This window comes from Rattus rattus, chromosome 14, assembly GCF_011064425.1.
Source record: "Rattus rattus isolate New Zealand chromosome 14, Rrattus_CSIRO_v1, whole genome shotgun sequence".
In the NCBI taxonomy this organism is placed as follows: domain Eukaryota; kingdom Metazoa; phylum Chordata; class Mammalia; order Rodentia; family Muridae; genus Rattus; species Rattus rattus.
The window spans coordinates 67,554,880-67,576,001 of record NC_046167.1 but is presented as its reverse complement, the minus strand read 5'-3'; the positions used below and the strand labels follow the sequence as shown (position 1 = coordinate 67,576,001).

The window sequence follows — 21,122 nt, the reverse complement described above, 5'->3', positions numbered from 1 at the left end:
CTTTCTATGGCCCTGTGCTCTGCCTCCTCCTGTTTTGTTCATTGATTCATTGATAAACATTGATTTGACTGTAGGACGAGGCGCTTTGCCACAAGATGCTTTCAGATACCACAAGTTTTCATAAAACCTTGTGAGTTGTTGATGCTGTTTTATCAGTCGTCAAGAGAGATTGATTAATCTGCTTCACAGATAGAAAGCAGAAAACCAAAACCGTATCTAAAGTCAGGCACAATTGACTCTGGACTCCCCCCTCCCTCCCGTTTGCTAAATTACAGCACATCGGTATTTATTTATAGTCATCATCCAGGATCAGAGGTAAGGATGAGCTGTGCATGCACATCCGGCTGGATTCTCACCCAGCCCTGTGTGTGTCTGGCATCACTACCCCATCTCACATCTCAGGAAACTGCTGCCCAGTGCCAGCCTCCCAGTTGCCCTCCATATCGGTGACTGACACTTAGGCACAAGGTGAAGATCCCTTCTGTGTCCACTAGAAAGTGTTGAGAGCACTTGGAGACATTTTGTCAGAATTCACAAATAACTTAGGTCCTGGAATTTTTTCCCAAGGATTTAAGGAGCTGCAAGGTTTCTCAGAGTTCTAATTATAATGTAGAATTGAAGCCAGATTTGTGTAAGGATATAGAAGTTGAAGCCATAGAAGAAAAATGTTACCAATCCTGTAGTGTAGACTCTCCTGAGTTCTATGCTTCTCAGTTGTTCCATGCCCATCTTCAGGGTCACTGACAATATCCTGGCCATGGCTCGCCCATCCTCTGAGCTGCTGGAGAAGTATCACATCATTGAGCAGTTCCTCAGGTAAGTACTACACCATCCACAGCCGTGCTATACAGATTCAACGTGCTTTCCTTTAGATGACTATGGGAGCAAGTGAAGAGGGCTTCCCTTGAAAAACAGGCAGTGAGGAGCTGATTTCAAATAAAAGTTAGAGAGCAATGAATAATGTTTTACTAATATTAAAATCCATTTTTCACAACTCCAGGTCCTTATAACCGATTGCTCTTTCTTTTTGAAGCCATGGCATAAAAACAATAATCAACCTGCAGCGTCCTGGGGAGCATGCCAGCTGTGGGAACTCTCTGGAACAAGAAAGTGGTTTCACGTACCTTCCAGAGGCATTCATGGAGGCTGGCAGTAAGTTTCTCCCCACCCGGATTATCCCACTCTGAGGACCTTTGTCTTCCAGGCTGTGGGTTAAAAGGGCAATAATAAGGGATGTGCTTGCAGGAATGTTAAGTTAAACTTCCTAGAAATATAAAAATCCTGTTAGGTGGACATTGTGGCTCACACCTTTAATCCCAGAATTCAAGAAGCAGAGGCAGGTGGATCCCTGTGAGTTCAGGACCATCCTGGATTGAACATACAGCTTCAGGCCAACCAGGGCGATCCCTGTGTCAAAACCTAAATGACTCTTATCTTGATGCCTGCTCACTCAGTGAATTCTCCATGTCTTGGAACTGATTTTTCAACTGTCCTTGCAAGTATTTTTCATGCATATTAATTTTGTTTTTCTTTTTCCTCTCACTGCCTAGTTTATTTCTACAACTTCGGGTGGAAGGATTATGGCGTGGCCTCCCTCACTGCCATCTTAGACATGGTAAAGGTGATGACATTTGCCTTACAGGAAGGAAAAGTAGCTGTGCACTGCCATGCAGGGCTCGGGCGCACAGGTGAATTCTGGGAAGCTGTATTATTGCCTCGTGGGCATGATTAAATAAGTAGGAATACGGGTTCCTAATGTTAGAGATAGTACTTTGAGATCATAACAAAGTTTTGAAATTAAAGAAATGAATGACATTGAAAGTATCTTGAGCATGTATAATAACCACGTGTGGATAAGAGTGTTTCTGAATAATTTAGAGCAGAAAACTCACTGCATTGAAGCATGTGTATGAAACTACTTAGCTGAACAGCTTATTTAAATGGAGCACCTCACTTTAATAAGTCGTGTTTTTTAAATATAATTTTTCATAAAGATTGATTTTTATGTCTACGAATGCTTGCTTGCATGTGCATCTGTGGACCACATACACTTTGTGTTCATGGAGGTCGGAAGAGGGTGTCAGTTTCTCCTAGAACTAGAGCCACAGATCATTGTGAGCTTCATGTAGTACCTGGGAATCAAACCAGGATCCTCTGCAAGAGCAGCAAGTGCTCTTAACCACCCAGCCATCTCCCGAGCCCCCAGCGTGTTTCTTACCTGAAAAAACAATGGAAATAGCAAGCACTGTCCGCCTGCTATGCACTGTCTGCCTGCTATGCACTGTCCGCCTGCTATGCACTGTCCGCCTGCTATGCACTGTCCGCCTGCTATGCACTGTCCTCCTGCTATGCACTGTCCTCCTGCTATGCACTGTCCGCCTGCTATGCACTGTCCGCCTGCTATGCACTGTCCTCCTGCTATGCACTGTCCTCCTGCTATGCACTGTCCTCCCTGCTATGCACTGTCCTCCCTGCTATGCACTGTCCTCCTGCTATGCACTGTCTGCCTGCTATGCACTGTCTCCCTGCTATGCACTGCACCTGCTATGCACTGTCCTCCTGCTATGCACTGTCTCCCTGCTATGCACTGTCCTCCTGCTATGCACTGTCCTCCTGCTATGCACTGTCTGTCTGCTATGCACTGTCCTCCTGCTATGCACTGTCCTCCTGCTATGCACTGTCCTCCTGCTATGCACTGTCCTCCTGCTATGCACTGTCCTCCTGCTATGCACTGTCTGCCTGCTATGCACTGTCTCCCTGCTATGCACTGCACCTGCTATGCACTGTCCGCCTGCTATGCACTGTCCTCCTGCTATGCACTGTCCGCCTGCTATGCACTGTCCGCCTGCTAGGCACTGTCTGCCTGCTATGCACTGTCCGCCTGCTATGCACTGTCCTCCTGCTATGCACTGTCTCCCTGCTATACACTGTCCGCCTATGCACTGTCCTCCTGCTACGCACTGTCCATCTGCTATGCACTGTCCTCCTGCTACGCACTGTCCACCTGCTATGCACTGTCTCCCTGCTATGCACTGTCCTCCTGCTATGCACTGTCTCCCTGCTATGCACTGTCCTCCTGCTATGCACTGTCCTCCTGCTACACACTGGCCGCCTGCTATGCACTGTCTCCCTGCTATGCACTGCACCTGCTATGCACTGTCTGCCTGCTATGCACTGTCTCCCTGCTATGCACTGTCCGCCTGCTATGCACTGTCCGCCTGCTAGGCACTGTCCACCTGCTATGCACTGTCCATCTGCTATGCACTGTCCTCCTGCTACGCACTGTCCACCTGCTATGCACTGTCCTCCTCTGTCCGTCTGCTATGCACTGCACCTGCTATGCACTGTCTGCCTGCTATGCACTGTCCACCTATGTCCCAGCCGTTTTGCACTTGCTGTCTTTGAAATAGTTAGCAACTCTAGGAGTTGGATGGACTTCAGTTTAAGAAAAGTGAAGTAATGTACGTTTAGTAAGTGACAGGGTCAGTATTACATCCATGGCTTTCTGGCTTCATCTTTCATGAGCTATCTTCTTTGGCATGTAGAAGGATTGTTTACTTGAAGGGAGACTGTTTGCACGTCAGGTTCTCCTTAAAAATCATTGGTTTATATAAACACTCAGGAAACTTCATCGCATCGCTGGTCTGATAAGAAAAAGTAAAGGGCATGGGGTCATAGCTTCACTGTCATGTGATGTAGTCAGACAAGACCACGTTGGTGTATACCCCTGCCTGGGATGCCCTACCTGCCCAGGAGCATCCTAGACTAGAATACAACTCATGTGGGTACTGGTAACTCTTAGGATGAAGCCAGAGGTCTTTGTTCTGGACATTCCGTGCTGTACCTCTGCAGATATTGATCTTATACTAAAGATGTGCTGTATCCGCATGAGGAAGCTGTGTTGTATGCACTGAAAACTGGAGGACACGCATTCTCAGAGGCTCTGATTATCACATGTAACTAGATGTCCCCAAACTTATGAGTTGGATAGGTGTCTTCGATTTGCCTTTTACCCTAAGATGTGCTGGCTATTGTGTTATAATTCACTGATTATGAATTCTTACCCAGAAGTAACTACTGAAGAAACAGATGGTACACTGTTGCCGCTGACACCCTTAATAGTACTTGCTTATGTAACAGAGTTGTCTGTGGTCTGAATTAAAACACACACTGTTGTGGACGTAGTTGGAAGAATTGTCAGGCAGAGACGGATGCTGTGAATGCAGATAATCCCAAAGCACAGCCTTCCCAACCTGGGAGAGGCTCCCCAAGGACGTCCTGCCAGTGGACGGCAGAGATGGCAGAGCAGGAAGGTTCTCAGTACAGAGCGAGTCATGTCAAGAGCTGTTAGCTAACACTGAAGCACAGAATCAGGATTTGGCCTCCTTCCATGCCAGCACTGGGCAGGAGGGGCAGCTGGGGCAGCTCCTTAGCTCACCTGTTAGCCTGTTCTCACTTCACCCTTTACCTGCAAGTCGTGTGTTAGCGCATCTCTGGTGCAAAGGTGACCAGTCACATGAATGAGCTGTCACAAAGACATGTTAAAGTCCTCGCAGTAATAAATGCTTAGGGGGTTAGGGGTTTAGCTTAGGTGGTAGAGTGCTTGCATAGCATACATGAAGTCCTACATACACCCAGCATACATGAAGTACTGCATACACCCAACCTGGCAGTGTACACTCAAAATGCTAGCACTTGGAAGGTAGAGGCCAGAGGATCACAGTCCAAAGTCATCCTTGCCTATGTACCGAGTTTAAGGACAATCCAGGGTACCTGAGATCCTGTATGAAAAAACTGTAGCAAAACAGTGGCAGGGGTCATTGATGCTGTCTCCAAATGTGCTTGTGTCTACATTATTTCTTAACAGTATTCAAGGTTTCATCATCAAGGACTGATGGGTAACGAGGCCTTTCTGGTCCTAATCTTCTTTACTCTGTAGGTGTGCTAATAGCATGTTACTTAGTTTTTGCAACAAGGATGACTGCTGACCAAGCAATTATATTCGTGCGGGCAAAACGCCCCAATTCCATTCAAACCAGAGGACAGTTGCTCTGTGTGAGGGAATTCACTCAGTTTCTGGCTCCACTCCGTAATATTTTCTCTTGCTGCGACCCCAAAGCACATGCTGTTACCTTAGCACAGTACCTGATGCGCCAGCGTCATCTGCTTCATGGTTACGAGGCGCGCCTTCTGAAGTACGTGCCCAAGATCGTCCACCTAGTCTGCAAGCTGCTGCTGGACTTGGCTGAGAACAGGCCAGTCGTGATGAAGAGCGTGTTAGAAGGACCCGAGCTCTCTGCTGAAATAGAAAAGACGGTGTCTGAGATGGTCACAATGCAACTAGATCAAGAGTTACTGAGGCAGAACAGCGATGTGCCTGACCCGTTTAACCCCACTGCAGAGGTGGCCGAGTTCGACAATCAGGATGTGATCCTTTCTAATGAGCATGAGTTTGACCCCCTCTGGAAGAGGAGGAATATTGAGTGCCTTCAGCCCCTGACACATCTGAAAAGACAGCTCAGCTACAGTGACTCAGACTTAAAGAGGGCCAAAGCCATCCTGGAGCAAGGGGAGACACCTTGGACAGTGCCTGCCCAGGAGCTGCTGGACCACAGTCTCCAGCAGCAGACGCCCACAAGCCATTGTTTCCTGCCGCCGACTCCAGAGCTAGGTTTACATAAGGATACACTGGTGCGAAACACGTTTTCTTTCTGGACTGAGTCCAAGTGTGGAGGCTTAGAAGAACCCAAGGATGAGGGCTCACTGCTTTTGTGCAGGAAGGACTCTCCGAAGGAGGTACAGAGGAGCAGAACCTTCTCGGTGGGTGTCTCCTGTTCACACAACCCTGGAGAACCAGCGCCACCCAACTTCACAAGGGCACACAAGGATTCAGGGCGAGGCGCCCACTGCCGGTGTGAGGCTCCTGAGGGTTGGGTGCCAGGCCCTGTTCCCGAGATGGGCCGGAGCCCCTGCAGCCCCCTGCACTGTGACACCAGCCCTAAAGCGCAGTTCTCATGTGGACTGGAAACCCAGAACAGCACATACCTGCCGGAGGCAACACCACACGCCGGCCTGCAGTCTGAACTGAACGCTGAAGCGAGGAGGATACTGGCAGCCAAAGCCCTGGCGAACTTGACTGAGTTTGTTGAGGAGGAGGAGGTGAAAAGGAGAGTGGAAATGTGGCAGGTACTCGTGTCTCGTTTAAATGCACGGGCGCATGCAGCTCACATGTGACGGGGGCTCGGAAGCCAGTTCTTGGCTCTCACCTAGAATGTGGACTTGCTGTGTTTTAGTTTTAGTGGGAAGACAGTCTTTAGTTGTTCTTTCTCTACTTGTGAGACTGCCTTGTCTACAGAAAAGATGGGCTCCTAGAGACTCTGTCAGGGAAACAGAGCCTGCCCAGCTTGGGGCTGACCAGCAGGCTTTTCCACTCAGAGAAATCCTGAATTGGCATCCATGCTCTTCTGTGGAGTACCTGAAAGATTTCATTCATTTTTATTGTTGATTGTGTATTTGGGGGGCAGGGTATATACAGTTTCGTGTAGGTGCCCTCAGCGATCAGAAGAGTGTCTAGTTTCCCTGGGTGCTGGGAACTGAACTCAGGTCCTTTGGAAGTGCAAGCTTTTCCCCCGAGCCACCTCTCCAGATCCTACTCTTCCACAGTCCACCATTTGCTGAAACAAGGAATCTTTAGAAGCAGGAAATTAAGTTTGGGCCTCATGCCAACTTACAGTGTCCCACAGAGGATAGACCCAAGCAAAAGCTCTTCTGGATTGGAGTACTTGCTGGTGAAACCAGTTTCCCCTCCAAATGCATTTCCTTTATTCCTCACTGTCCACTGGAAATCAAGCCTCTCATCTAGTCAGCAAATACTCACATGCATTACTGTATGGTAAGAGCAAGCAAATGGGAGGACCTTGCGTTAAGAATGTCATGGTGCCACTCCTGGTTCAGCCCTGCGTGTCCCTCAGCTAAGTGCCCACAAGATGGGTTTGGGTCAGGAGCTTTAGTCAAGGCCCTTGAGCCAGGAGCAGTCGAGTCTTTGCAAGTTCTATGATCCGCATAGAGAGATCCAGGTCCCTGTCTGAAACAGTAACCAGAAGATGCAGACTTGGTCTCAGACAGGCTGTTTCAACACGTAGCATGTGTAAAAACAGTTTCTGGAGCCACAAGCCTTCTACCATCTTACCTTCTTAGATTTATTTCAGAACTTTGAGTAACAAAAAGGGCCAATGGTACTCTGGGAAAAACAACCATGACTTGAACTGTATGATGCGGTGTATGCCTGTGCTAGCCCACTTGTTTTTTACAATTGAAAATTTTTTATATTTATTTATTTTATTTATGTGAGAACACTGTTGCTATCTTCAGACACACCAGAAGAGGGCATCAGATCCCATTACAGATGGTTGTGAGCCATCATGTGGTTGCTGGGATTTGAACTCAGGACCTCTGGAAGAGCAGTCAGTGCTTTTAACAACTGAGCCATCCCTCCAGCCTCCAGCAATCGAAAATTTTTATTCGATTTATCAAAACATAAATCTGATCTCTGTTAGAAATTTCTTAACTCGTTTTTACAGGGTGAAGTCTTAAGATCTCACGTGAGACTGGCAGTGTGGTTCATTAAAAATGAGAGCCTCCAGGCTTGAGTCTGTTCTCCTGGACCCACATAACAGAAAGAGAAAGGCAGCTCCACAAAGTTGTCTTCTGGTCTACACACGCGCGTGCATACACACAGACACACACACGCACACATGTACAGGCACATGCACGAATACACACAAATAAATAAACTCAACTGAACTGTCCCTAGATATTTGGGAGCACTCACACAGTTTCCCATTTGCTTTTAACTTCCCAGATCTCAGTGTGCTGGGCTTGTTACTGCTCTCTAGGATTCTAAAAGGCACTTGGAAAAACATGTACCACATTTACTGCCTTTAATGCAATAGTGTGTGTGTGTGTGTGTGTGTGTGTGTGTGTGTGTGTGTGTGTGTGTGTGTGTGTGTGTGTACTTTGAAGTTTTGGTTTAAGGGTTCAGCTGAGCTCCCCAATTAGCTTATAAATGGTCTCTTATCTTTAATCTACCATTTTACTTCATTTGCAGTCAGATTTCAGTTTTGTTTACCAGATGCTGGAGAAAGAAAACTCCATCTTGAGCTGCTTCTCCGGTCTCTGAGTCAGTGAGGGCCGTACACTACAGTGGCTCTTCTCTCAGTAGCTAGCTAGCCTGTTTGTGGTATGTTGTTGTGCAGGGGTAAGACTGGGCTGGGGGTGCTCCCGTGTTAGCCAGGCGCCCCTACCTAGAGGTGCAGGCCCCGGGGAAGGTCTAGAGCCCAGCCTTCACTCTTACGTGATTATGGATCCTCTAGTTAGGGTCTATACACCTCTCTCTCCCCAGATCCATTCCTCTCTCCCTCTTCCTTTGTAGAAAGAACTAAATTCCCGAGAGGGAGCCTGGGAACGAATATGTGGTGAGAGAGACCCTTTCATCTTGTGCAGTTTGATGTGGTCTTGGGTGGAGCAACTGAAAGAACCTGTAATCAGCAAAGAGGATGTGGACATGCTGGTCGACAGACACGCAGATGCTGCCGAAGCCCTGTTTTTACTAGAGAAGGTAAAGGAGCAATTGGACCGCTAATGAAGCTAATTAGGGCCTCATAGAAGCTTCACACATGTGCAGAAAATCATTACCAAAAGAGTGAATTTTCTATTTATGTCTAAATCAGTAGGTTTTCTTTTCTTTGACCCCCTAATTTTGTGTGTATGGTCTGTGTGCAGGTTTGTATGTTTGGCTACAGTGCTCACAGAGGACAGGAGAGGGCGTCCGATTCCCCTGGAGCTGCAGCTGCAGGCCTTTGTGAGCCACCTGCTGTGGGTTCTGGGAACTGAACTCAGGTCCTCTGCAAGAGCAGCTCATGTTCCTAACCACTGAGCCATATCTCCACTCCCCTGACTTAGGAGTTTTTCTAAGATAAGAGACTAAATTGGGGCTGGGATGTGGTTCAGTGGTAGAGGACTAGCCTCGTGTGTGCAAGGCCCTGGGTCTGATCTGCAGCACTGTAGACACAGCAAAACTGACATACAGTGTAAGGCTTAGAAAACAAATGGCAGCGAGTGCTTGTAATCCCAGCGCTCAGGAGGTAGAAGGAGGGCTATACATTTGAGGCCAGCCTGGACCGCATACTGCATTCAAGGACATCTTGTAGTATGCAGCAAGACTGTCATAAAAGCCAAGCTGGGGAAGTGGCTCCATGGTAGATCATTTGTGTAGCATGTACCTGGGCCCGGGTTTGATGCCCACCCCTAAAAGGAAGCTGTCCATAACCAAGACCGAGATGACCACACTTTAGGAATCATTCTACTGTGTAAATTTCAGAAGAGTTGCATTAAATTCTTCCAACCTTTCCTTTTGAATCTTTTCAGTATAAATTTTAACATAGCAAATGTCATTAAATTTTAGATTTTATTTTGTCTTAAAAGTATGGTATTTTATCAGGTGTGGTAGTGTACATCTTTAATCCCCTCACTCAAGAGTCAGAGGAAGGCACATCTCTGTGAGTTGGAGGACAGCCTCGTCTACATAGTGATCTCTAAGCCAGCCAGGGCTACATAGTAAGACTCTGTCCCCAAAACAAAGCAAAACAAAAAGGTATGAGTTTTTTCCCCAAGTAGGTGAGCAGCTCAGGGAGTGACTACGGTGATTGCGTGGCTCTTACGCAGGCTGCGTTAAAACTCTCCACCTTTTCAGGGTTTCCTTACTGACTGTGAGCATATGTCCATACAAACTAAGGTGCGGACTGGAGTGTGCACTCCTTAGAGCTCTTAAAAGGGAGTGTTTCACTTGTGTGTGTGCATGCGTCTACATAGGGAATGTTGAACTTGTGTGTGTGCATCTACATAGCTTAAATATGTACAGAGTAGAAAAGAGTATCAGGAAGCTATAAACTAGTTCCGGTGTTTGCCAGCAGAGAAAGATACTGTGAATATAGGAAAAGATGGAAATTATTTGTCATTATACATCCTATTACACAGTTTAGTGTTTTAACCACCTAAGGATACAATCTTTTTAGTTCAAAATAGGCCTTGCTTTTGTTTGGGGGAACAATACTAGCTGTTAGCCTGGAGTTACCTACCCTGAAGTTTAAACAGCTCATTGTTCCCAAGTCTTCGCAGAGATCTGTGACTGCATCTACCCACAGACTACTGTCACAGCTGTTCACAACACACATGTAGGCAGTGCCCTCACACGTTTGTCATGTATGTGTTCATGAGTACACATTTGTGCATGCATGTGAAGACCTAAGGTTAGTGTCATAGTCTTCCCCCATCTCTCTACCCTGTGTATCTGCCTAGCCTGGCAGCTCGCTCTAGGACCCCATCTCCAACTCCTTGGCTGTGTTTATAGCCAGGCCCCCCGTGCCCATCAGGCTTTCTGCATGGGTTCTAGAAATCTGAATTCCGGTCTTAAGGCTTGCACAGAAAGCTCTCTACCTGAGCCATCTTCTCAGCCCCGTGTATACCTTGTAGGGTACGGTTTTTCCAGTGTGTAGAATCCTTTTCTTAGGGTATCTTCCCAGTGGTTCTATGTCAGAGGTGAAACAGGAGATGGTAGACAAGGAAGGGAAACCTTGCTGAGCAGCTGTGAACAGCCCTTCCCACCATTGGCTACTTGGAGATGGAGGATGCCTTTCACAGACGAGGCACGGTAGAGCAGCTGGCTCAAGGTTCCTGGCGAGATCAGACTTGATCCTTCTGGTGATGCTCATGCTCTTGGTCCCATCACAGCATGCAATGTAATGACAGTTTGTGTCCACAGGGGCAGTACCAGACCATCCTCTGTGTGCTGCATTGCATTGTGAGCCTGCAGACGCTTCCGGTGGAGGTGGAGGAAGCTTGCCTTTCACATGCCATTAAGGCCTTCACCAAGGTGAGTCCGTGTCTCCACACCATCACGCCACCTCTGTAACTCAGGGGTCCAAAAGTCAGCTTCCCTTCTCAATCAGACATTCGGCTGTTTCCCGTAATGCAAATGTGCTCTCTAAGTCGTTACAGAGTTTCCCAACAGTGCATCAGGACAAAGCTGGCCTGTCAGGTTATTGAAGGATAATGTGGGAGCAAAGAGAAAAACAGAGGGGTGTTCAGCAAGTCTTAAATCCTGTTCTTCAGAGGAGTCAGGGGCATTTGTGTATCCAGCCAGCCCCACCTTGGGTTTAAACACGAATCATCTAAGCAGAGTTAAACATCCAAAATTATCACGTTGGTACCCACGAAGGCATGAACTACATGCTTTTAGGAGAAACGCAGTTGTTTATTTCTGACGTGTGAGCCTTGTAGAGTCCATCAGCAAGACAGCGGCTAACGAGCAGATCAGCAAACAAGCGTCCTGAGTCCCTGTGTTGCTGGTGAAGTGAGCAGCCTTTCCTTGTCATCCTTTGTCTGTGGAGGGGAGAATCTGTGCCAGGAACCGGAGTCCTTCTTAGTAGGACATACCTTCCTCTGGGACAGTGCAGGGCTCTCTGTCCTGTTAGCATCACTCCTCGGCAGAGAGCAGCCGGTGTGGCAAAGGCCCCAGGTGTCTTCCCAGCAGTGGCAAAATGACAGTTAGGAAGGAGCAAGGAAATAATTGTGTGGTTGGGGGTCACCACAACACAAGGAACTGTATTAAAGGGTTGCAGCATTAGGAAGGTTGGGAAGCAGTGCCACAGACATTAGATAAAGGATGGAGCTGCAGTGACAGGCCGTGGTGTGCCACTGTAAGGAGCTGTCCCTTGTAGCATCAGTGCTGAGTCTTGGCCTCACATGGCTGCTGACGTCCCTGGGGCTCCTGCTTGGAGTGTATTAAACTCCAGGCACGACACTGAATGAGTTTTCAGTCAGAGGTTTGGTACCAGTGTGGTTGACAGCTCTAACATAGTCATTCAGCTAAAATGTATGAAACTTAGCATATGCGTTTAACTATATGTATTTTTATATAAATCTTTATTGTGTTTTTTTTTCAAATCCTTCTTTTCTTTGCAAACAGAAACTCATTAGATTATTTACTCCAGTGTCTTAAGTAAAAATTTTTCTTTGTCACCAGGTTAATTTTGATTCTGAAAACGGACCAATAGTTTACGACACCCTGAAAAAAATATTTAAGCACACGTTGGAAGAAAAGAGAAAAATGGCAAAAGACAGCCCGAGGCCTGGCCTCTCCTGAAGCTTTCTTCTCTGGACGAGCATCCGACCTAAGCATCCATCCGTCCCAAGGGGGGAACAGTGCTGGCTGCGCTTCCTCCCCTCCGGCCATTGTCAGTGCTGTCTCCCTTTTTTAGTTATTTATTTTGAAATATCTTTGAGCTGTGTCTTAAAAAATTGCCATAAAGTTGGTGCCACTTTATTTATTTACTGAATTGATAGTATTGTATTGACATTTTAATTATATTTGTGTCCTTACTCTTTTTGACATTTTGGAGGAAAAAATAATCCTTTCAAAACAGCTATTCTTTTTCTTTTTCTTTTTCTTTTCTTTCTTTCTTTCTTTCTTTTTTTTTTTTTTTTTACAAAACTCTTTGTTGAGTTTTTACCAAATAGATCATTTTAGTAGTAAAACCTCACTATGTATCCTTCCCAAGACATGTGTCCCTCCCTCAGAGATATGACCTAAGATAGTCACCAAGTGTCTTAAACTGTTTTATATTTGTTACTAAGAAGGCTAATAATACATTTTAAAGGACCTTTAAAAAACTTTGAAGCTTTTTTTGTTTTTAACAGATGTGGCAAAGTCTTTCAAAGAATATTATTTTCAGTGATTCAGTGATTCAGTTTACTTTAACAGACTGACTGGAGTGGTTGGGTTTCGCACTTGTAGAAAGTAGTCTTGCTGTTCGTCAGGCTTCCCGACAACCTCTCCCTTGGCTTTCAGGGGAGGGAGCAGCTCTCAACCCAGAAACCTTATTCTGTGTCCCCAACCTGCCACTGAGCCTTCACTGCTGTCCAGAGAAATGGATCAGAAGTGGCTATGTGGGCAGTTGCTAAGGAACAGAACTGGCCTGGTCCTCCCAGGGACTGTAGAAAGGACAGCAGTGAAGGACAGCTCTGGGGGGGAGGGGGTGGCCATCCTGCACAGGCCGCTCAGAGCTGGAGCAAGTCAGACCGGCCACTTTCTGTCCCCGGGAGTGCTGGCATTGCTACCTGGCCTATGCCCAGCCCCAGAGCTGCCCTTTCACAAGCCCACTTGCCTCGGCCTCTGTCGCCAGCTGCTGTTCTGCTGTAGGATTATAATTTTTAAGTTGAATTTGACCCCAGGTTGCACTCACCCTAACTGGCTTCAAATAAGGACAGGTGACTGGTCAAACTTGTTCCCTTAGATTAAACTGGTAATCAGCAACTGAGGCCTTATTTAAACTAAATTACTACCCAGGAGTAGCAGAGCCCATGGCAAACAGTTTTCTTGACCAAGGTGATGACCAGACCAATTCAGACTAAAGACGTAACTCTGTGATTCTCAGAGTTGTAGGAACAAGCAAGACTGAATTAGAACAAATGAAAGTTCTCTAACTCATGCATTTCTGAATTACAGTCTAGCGTGTCCAAAACTATTTCGATCATTAATCTCACCAACTCTGACGGCAAAGACCAAGTGCAGTTTCCTTCACCTTGAATTTTCTTCTTGGGAAAGGAAATACGGTGGCAGTTACTGGACCAACCGGCTTCCCCAGTGCTGAAGTATCCTTTTAAGTGCCTAGCCGAACAACAGGAGCCCTTGCACTCTGTCTCCTGAGATCATTCTAAAAGCCGACATTCAAAGAGAACGCTCGTCTTCGCCTCTCGTCAGCCTTGAATGGGCAAGTGACACTGTGGACCTTCGATACCCTCCCTCCTTAAGGCCAGCCGCGCCTGTGCATTTACAACACTTGCTTTAAGTTCTGCAACGGCCATGTGCTAACACCACTGCATGTCAGAAAATCTAAATACACCAGCCTGAGAAGACACAGGCTCCGTGCTTATTTGAATAAAGGTGAAAAGAACCAACCACTGACCTGTCCTGTGGTTCTTCACTTTACTGCTCTCGGGCGTTGTGCATTCTCCTGTGACCCAGGGAAGGGGTTGCCCTAAACTGAATTAGCAGTGAGCGAGCTGTGCTCACCTTCAGGTGTAGTGGGTCCAGGTTCTAAGAGGAAGAGTTTCTAAAACAAAATCCAGGCAGACAAGACTCTACCTTCCTCTGTCTAAATGAATAAAGACTTCTTTCTAGCCAAAAGGATGAAAAGTCACATATTGAAGAAGTTTTAAGGTTAAATTCGGCTTAAGGGAAAGCAGTTGAGCGAGCCCCACACTGAGTGTGCTCTTCTCACTGGGGACAGGAAGTACCTCATTCCCCTTGGTACCCTGAAAAGCACTGGAGACACTCAGTGATGAAGACCCCAAGTAAGGCAGACTCCCCACTGTGTGCTCCCTGCCCATACTGCAGCCTGCAAGCTCTTGACTGGTGGACCATCCCAGTCTAGAGCACCCTCATGACACCAGAGCCCTTCGAGTGCTGTGAGCTCTGGATCCCAGTAGAGTGTCTGTTTTCCACAACACAGGGAAAGGCAGAGCCAGCACAGTGCGCCTGTCTCCAGCATCCACACTCACCAGCACAGCAGCTCATTCTCACGGTTGTTGGTTTCCGATGCTTCCGAGACTCACGAACTGCCCTCTGGGAAGAATTGCTGCTCCTGCTGAAGAATTTGCCTATTTGCATAACTCACATTCTATGCTGATTTACTTAATCATATATTTAGCCAGTTTTCCAGTTTTATGTGAACATGCCATGTTGTTACAGGCGCAGGTATGAGTCTAGAGGGCAGGCAGATGCTGACGTTTCCAGGATCTTGTGTCCAGTTTACAATGAGTTGTCCAGAGACACAGGGATCGTCACTGGAAAGGAGATGGTTTCTTGAGGAGATGCAGAAGGGCCTGGAGGTGTGCCATACCTTCCCCGTGGCCTGGCTTCAAGAGGGCCAGACGGGTGAGAGGGGCCAAGAAGATTGAAATATCCTGACACCTCCTGTAATTAAGTTTTATGTATCCACAGTGACTCAGAATTACTTAACTCATTCTTACTTAAGTAACCTAACCATTAGCCTGCAGTTTGCCTCTGACGGGTGGCGACGTGGATGGGTGGGAGAGAGTCTCCAGTATTCCGGGCTGGCTTTGCGCTCTTTACATTGCTGAGGATGCGCTTCCAATGATCCCGCGCACACACACACACACACACACACACACACACACCCCCACACACACACACACCCCCATTAGTTCTGTGATGTAATACGGAAGCGGTTATTAACGTCTGAAAGGACAAGGAAAGCCACAAGCGCGATGCACATACAAGTTCAGTCCCTACAGAGGCAAGGAGAGGCGTCAGACCTGGGACTGTAGTCACAGGAGCTGAGAGCCGCTGCGTAGGGGCTGAAACCCAAGCCCAGGTCCTCTGTGAGAGCACACTTAACTCTGAGCCAATTCCCCAGCCTCTCCCCATTGATTTCTTGTGAAATTTTCTGCATTTTATTTTATTTTTTTTAAAAACAAGGGCTTGGGAAATACTCAGTGGCGAAAGTACTTGTGCATGCATGTCTGTGTGAGGGTGTCAGACCCCTGAACCAGGAGCCTCAGACTTGTGAGCCCATGTGGGTGCTGGGAACTAAACTGGGGTCCTCTGGAAGGGCAGCCAGAGCTCTTAACCCCTCAGCCATCTCCTCAAACCCCAAAAGAAAAAATTTAAAAACACCCAGGCTTTTGATTTCAGATTCATGTAGAGGGACCATTTCTGTAGGGAAGAAATGGATAAATTGGGCATTCGATTGATGTGGTTCAACCTAATATTAAATGTTCCTGTGACTGGCAGGGATAACTCCTGGGTTCTGGTAAGGTCTGGCTTAGATGGCCGTTATTCTAAACGGCATCCTACACTGTCACACTGGTTTCTTTTACAAATGTAAGGGGCTTGTTTTTTTTCGAGGAAGCATGTGCCTGTTCTGTGCTGGGCTGCGTGCAACATGGGAATCATGTAGGCATGAGTCCCTTTATCCAAGAGCCGAGGTACCATGGTCCAAATGGCCACCAAATTCATGTGATGGGCACTAAGTCCTCACAGCAACTGTGCTGACAGAAAGCCTCTGAAAAAGGCTAGCATCATGACCAGATCCTGTCACCACCAACTAGTCTAAGTTATTTTCCTCTCTGCCACATGAGGACACCATGTTCTCCCCCCAACCTCTACCCCTAGGTTGAAATAGCCACCTTGGTAGTAGAAAAAAGCCCTCCCATAAGTGGCCAGCACTTTAGCCTAACCTCCCAGCCTGGACAGCAATAAAATTATTCATTAGTTATTAAGAAACTGGTACCACAGGAGTAGGGTGTTGCCGTGACAAGTCAAAGTGCAGAGGCACTCTGGGAGCTGGGTTAATGAAAACTTGCAATAGTTCTGGAGTTGTGTGGCCATGACTGACATAGCCTTAAGTCATTCTTAGTGGTTGTGTGGTAAGTGGACTACACCAGACACAAGATAACTGTATATTTTCACAGCGTGTGACTTTATCAAGTAGACTAAATTCGTAAGTGACATAGCTTTTGTTGGTGGCAATTTGTACAGTGGTCCTGGTTTCTCCAAAGAGCTGGACGTTGCTAAGCATGTATTTTTGTTTTTGTTTTTTTTTATTGCAAGCTTCATTACTGATATTAACATCTCAGAGCACTCTAGCACCAAGCCTGTTCTAGACATTTCTAGAGATCAGAACGTAGGGATTATGGACTAGTATATTCAGCAGATTTCTTCTGTCCAAAATATATCCAAGGATGCTGCTTGGCCTCTCTCAGCTGCTTTTAGTAAAGCAGAAGAAGGAATTATTTAAAACAGAATTCCTAAGAGGAAAGCAGGACACAGAGCTCCACACCAGGCCCCCTTGATGAGCTCAATGTGTCCGGAAGGAAGAGCGAGGCTGTTCATCAAAGCCCAGGCTGACTACCTAGGAGGCAGCTCAGAGCTCGCCCAAGCTGTGGTAAACGCTTGGAGAGGCGGGTAAGTTTGGAAAGGACCTGGATGCCTGCAGACCTCTGGGCTGCTCCTCAGGCTCACCTTCAGCATCTGCTCAACCTCACTGGTTCTGACTGCAGCCATCCCATCTGCGGAAGCCCCCTCCCCAGCCGTGGCACTGTTGGGGGCTGGCAGAACTTTGAAGAACTGCAGCTTGACGGATGGGCGTTAGGTCATTGGAGCCAGATCTCTGGAAGAGCTCATTGGGACTCTAGACTCCCTCTGCTTCCTCAGTCTCTGCGCCCTGAACACAGGGCAAACAGATTCTCCTGCACTATTCCCACTGCACAACCGTGCTGTCACAGACCCAGCTAGTGAGGCCAAGCCCCCAGAGACAGAAGCCTTTGAACCATGGACCTTTTGTCCCAGAAATATTTCTTTCTTTAAAATGGTTCTGTCAGATATTTTTTTTTTTCCCAGCAATGGAATGCTGACAACAGCATGACTTAAACAGCTCTCCAAGTCTCTTATTTAAGGAAAGGCAGCTGGATTCTCACTGCTAGCTGCCGTCTCATGCAGTCTGCTATAGTGTCACATGCCACGCCGCAGCTGGAGAGTGCCCCACCATATTCATGAGAATGAAAAGTCCACATGCTCGCTTAGGATTCCGGAAAGAGTTTTAGCCTTACGGATACCACGAAGGAATGTGAAGTCCTTGGAATGAGGCTCAGGCGATAGCTCAATTAGTGCTTGCTATGCAGGTACAAGGACCTGCACTCATTTTCCTGAACCCATGTCAAAAGGCTGGGCATGGTGGTGTGTGTTCTCAGTCCTAGTGTTGGGGAGGCAGAGATGAGCAGATCCCTGGGTCTCAAAGGCCAGCCAGCTTAGCCGAATCAGTGACTTCCAATCCAGGAAGAAGCTGCTTCAGACAAAAGGTGGACAGTGCCTGAAGAACACCACCAGAGATTGTCCCCTGATCATCACAGGTATGCACACATGTGTACACGTGTACCTGTGTGCATTTATGTGCGCACACACACACACACACACACACACACACACACTAACTTAAAAAAAACTCATCTGGTGAAATACACCTCAAATATATTTTAATAATTATATATTTATATGATAAAATATATAATTATATATATTTAAAACCACTCCACCCATTAGACTAACAATGAGGAATATTCTAGAAAAAAATCACTGCTGCCCCCAGTGGCGTTGCAGATGTGACTGCTGTGTCACATGTGCGTCAGTAGGTGGCAGAGAGGAGAGAGACTATGTCTATGTTCCGTGCTCTGACCTATGGACATCTGAATGATTAGTAGTCTATCATTCCCTAAAAAGGAGTGAGCCTGAGACGACCACCCGTCTGGCACCAGGGGGCCCAGACAGGGTGCTAACCTGAGACAACTGTCATTTAAGTGCCAGGCAGGCCCTGACAGGCTCACAGGATGGGAAGCAAGCCAGAGACTAGAAGAAGAACCCCACCTGGGACCAAGGACCCCCTAGCAGGAAGAACCCAAGACAAATGGCCACTTGGGTGGGCAGGAAGAACAGGCCTGACACATGCACCAGACTGGCCCCGTGGGGCCCAGACAGGAAGCGAGCCTGAGTTGACCACTAGTCTGGCACCACCCAGGTCTGGAAGGGACAGACCATGCAGGCCACAGCACTCCAGAGATCATTCCTGAAACAAACCTAGACACTCAGAGACCTCGGGTGCTGCTGAGAGGAGCAAGTAAGAGGTGGAGAAATGGAAGAGAAAGAGAAACAGAAGGGTGTGGGCCCAATGAAGAGAGGCAGAGCTGGGGACTCAGGGTAGTGAGGAACAGTCTGACGTGAGTAGCCGGGGATGCTGCCTGGGACTGATCATGTGGGGCCCTGACCTGTGCTGACACTGGGGTCCAAGTCTGGGGTCCAAGCAGTAAGGATCTGTTACCACCAAAGGACAGGCAAGCGTCCCTGGTCTGAGCTGTCACTAGGAACAGATTGATGTCTGGATGCTGTGCAGAACCGGCCCCACCCTCACCCCTGCTTCACAGGAGAGCTGGGCCTAGAGGCACGAAAACCTGAGAGCTGCCTCAGCCCCTAGCCAGCTGCAGTACTTGGGAGAGCAGAGCATTTCGGGAGCTGTGGGTGAGCAGGCCTGAAGGACACAAGTGTGGGGGAGCTGGCCCTACCACTAGTCTCCCTGTGGTGGTGTGATCTAGGGAGAGATACCCACTTCCCTCCTTCCCCTTTTCCATGCTGTACCTGGGGCAGGCAGGAGAGCGGGCTCTGGGGTCATGAGAGCAGGAGAGCTAGCTTGTCTACCTACTGCTGCAGCAAGCATGGGGCTCGAGGTGGGAGATAAGGGGATAAGCGGGGCACATAACATGAACTTCGCAAAGAACCAATAAAAGGTTTTTTTAAAAAAAGTTTTAATTACTGGATTTGAAAGGGAGAAGAAAAAAAAATAGATAACCAGACAAAAGGGCCAACATTTATAAGGAAAATGAAGCCAGATGGCCAGATTTGTTTAAAGCAACCCATGCCAAAAGTGAGTATCTTGTTAGGTGTGCTCATGCATGCGTAAATGTATGTATGTGTGTGTGTGTGCATGTGTGCGTGTGTGTGTCTGTGCATGCGTGTGTGTGTGTGTGTGTGTGTGTGTGTGTGTGTGTGTGTGTGTAATTCTAGCTCTTCGGTGAGTAGAGACAGGATGGTCTCTAGAGCAAACTGGCTAATGTGGTTAGCAAACACAGAAAGTTCTTGGTTCAGCAGGAGCCCCTGCCTCAACATGTAGGGCAGAGTGACCCAATATAAACCCAAACCCTTCCCATGCACAAATAACAACACACAAACATATGCACAAAAGACATTATGAATACCCGAGTCATGTTTAATCGTAAGCTTATCAGGAGACAGGAAATTGTACTGAAGACAGTGTATAGATAGCCACCCTGGGAAACTACAGGGTTAAGGACCCATTTCCTTCAATAAACAAGTCACGGGTTGGGGATTTAGCTCAGTGGTAGAGCATTTGCCTAGCAAGAGCTAGGCCCTGGGTTTGGTCCCCAGCTCCAAAAAAAAAAAAAAAAAAAAAAAAGAAAGAAAAAAAGAAAAAAAAAAGAATGGATTGATACAAGTCACAATAGAAAATCAGAGAGGATCCATAAACGGAAGAGAACCTGTGTGGACCTGGCTTCGATCCTGATATGAAGAAACCATCATGGACTAGTAGTGTCAATGCCCACAGGAGGTCTGGTGATGCCAAGGAGGTACTGCAATTTTGTTTTTAAAATGCTTATGGAGGGAGGGGAAACTGCAATTAAATATGGTGATGCACGCCTTTAATCTCAGCTCTCCTGGGGCAGAGGCAGGTGGAGCTCTGAGTTCAAGGCCAGCCTGACCTACAGCTCAAGTTCCAGGACAGATGGGGATACACAGAGAAAGCCTAAAATAAATAAATTAGAAAGATATATTTTATGAGAAAAGAATCTACTTCCCACAAACAAAAATCTAAAAATGAGTTTAGCACTTGTCTTTCCACCTTCCTACTTCCTCCTCCCCGGCTCTCTTACTTCCTTTTTTCTTCCTCCTTTTTTTCTGATTTTTAGAGAGTATCTCCCTCTGAATTCCTAAGCCTCAGGAATTCTGAGGTGCCACTATGCCTGACTTTCCACCGTGTTTTCACACGTCAGCAATCCAAACTTGAAATTGCAAAGGCAATGTCATTTATCCTAGCATCTAGAAGACAAGATACCAGGACGTGAACCCAGGAGCTGTGAATGGCCTGTTGTATGGGCTCCAGAGTGGCTGCAACAAACCAGCAAACTCTGTGACTTACCGGAAATGAGTTCTCTCAAGGCTCCCCTCAGTTCGTGAGCCTGAGTGGCATGTCAGGAGGGCTGTGGTTCCTTCAGAAGCCCTCTCACCTTCGTTGGCACCCAGCGTCCATCCGCAGTGTTTGGCTTGTTGCTACAATACTGATTCGCTTCAGTATCTGTCTCCATAGCCACCATCTTCACACCCTTCTTCTCCATGGCCCCGCCCCCCTCTCCCCCTCTTCCTCATACATGAGCTCTATGGCTGCATGGCCATCTGGGTAACCTTGATTGATGCTTCT

The 21,122-nt window shown here is 47.3% G+C and overlaps 1 protein-coding gene and 1 non-coding gene across 4 annotated transcripts in view; both read left to right on the top strand.

Annotated features, from left to right (window-relative positions):
• Positions 1-14,019, top strand: part of Ptpdc1 (protein tyrosine phosphatase domain containing 1) — a 28,865-nt gene extending 14,846 nt beyond the window's left edge. For 2 of the 3 annotated variants that reach the window (XM_032884584.1, XM_032884582.1), the window contains exons 3-9: positions 736-816; positions 1,034-1,152; positions 1,551-1,688; positions 4,940-6,186; positions 8,432-8,617; positions 10,820-10,930; positions 12,083-14,019. In XM_032884584.1, the coding sequence (XP_032740475.1) occupies positions 736-816; positions 1,034-1,152; positions 1,551-1,688; positions 4,940-6,186; positions 8,432-8,617; positions 10,820-10,930; positions 12,083-12,202 (2,002 nt within the window). In that variant the 3' untranslated portion in view covers positions 12,203-14,019. The remainder of the gene's footprint in view (positions 1-735; positions 817-1,033; positions 1,153-1,550; positions 1,689-4,939; positions 6,187-8,431; positions 8,618-10,819; positions 10,931-12,082) is intronic. The other variant, XM_032884583.1, reaches the window with a different exon arrangement.
• A 4,197-nt stretch (positions 14,020-18,216) lies between these two features.
• Positions 18,217-18,348, top strand: LOC116884071. Its single transcript, XR_004385819.1, has one exon. It is a non-coding gene; the product is annotated as a small nucleolar RNA SNORA17 (small nucleolar RNA).
• The last annotated feature ends 2,774 nt before the right edge of the window (positions 18,349-21,122 follow it).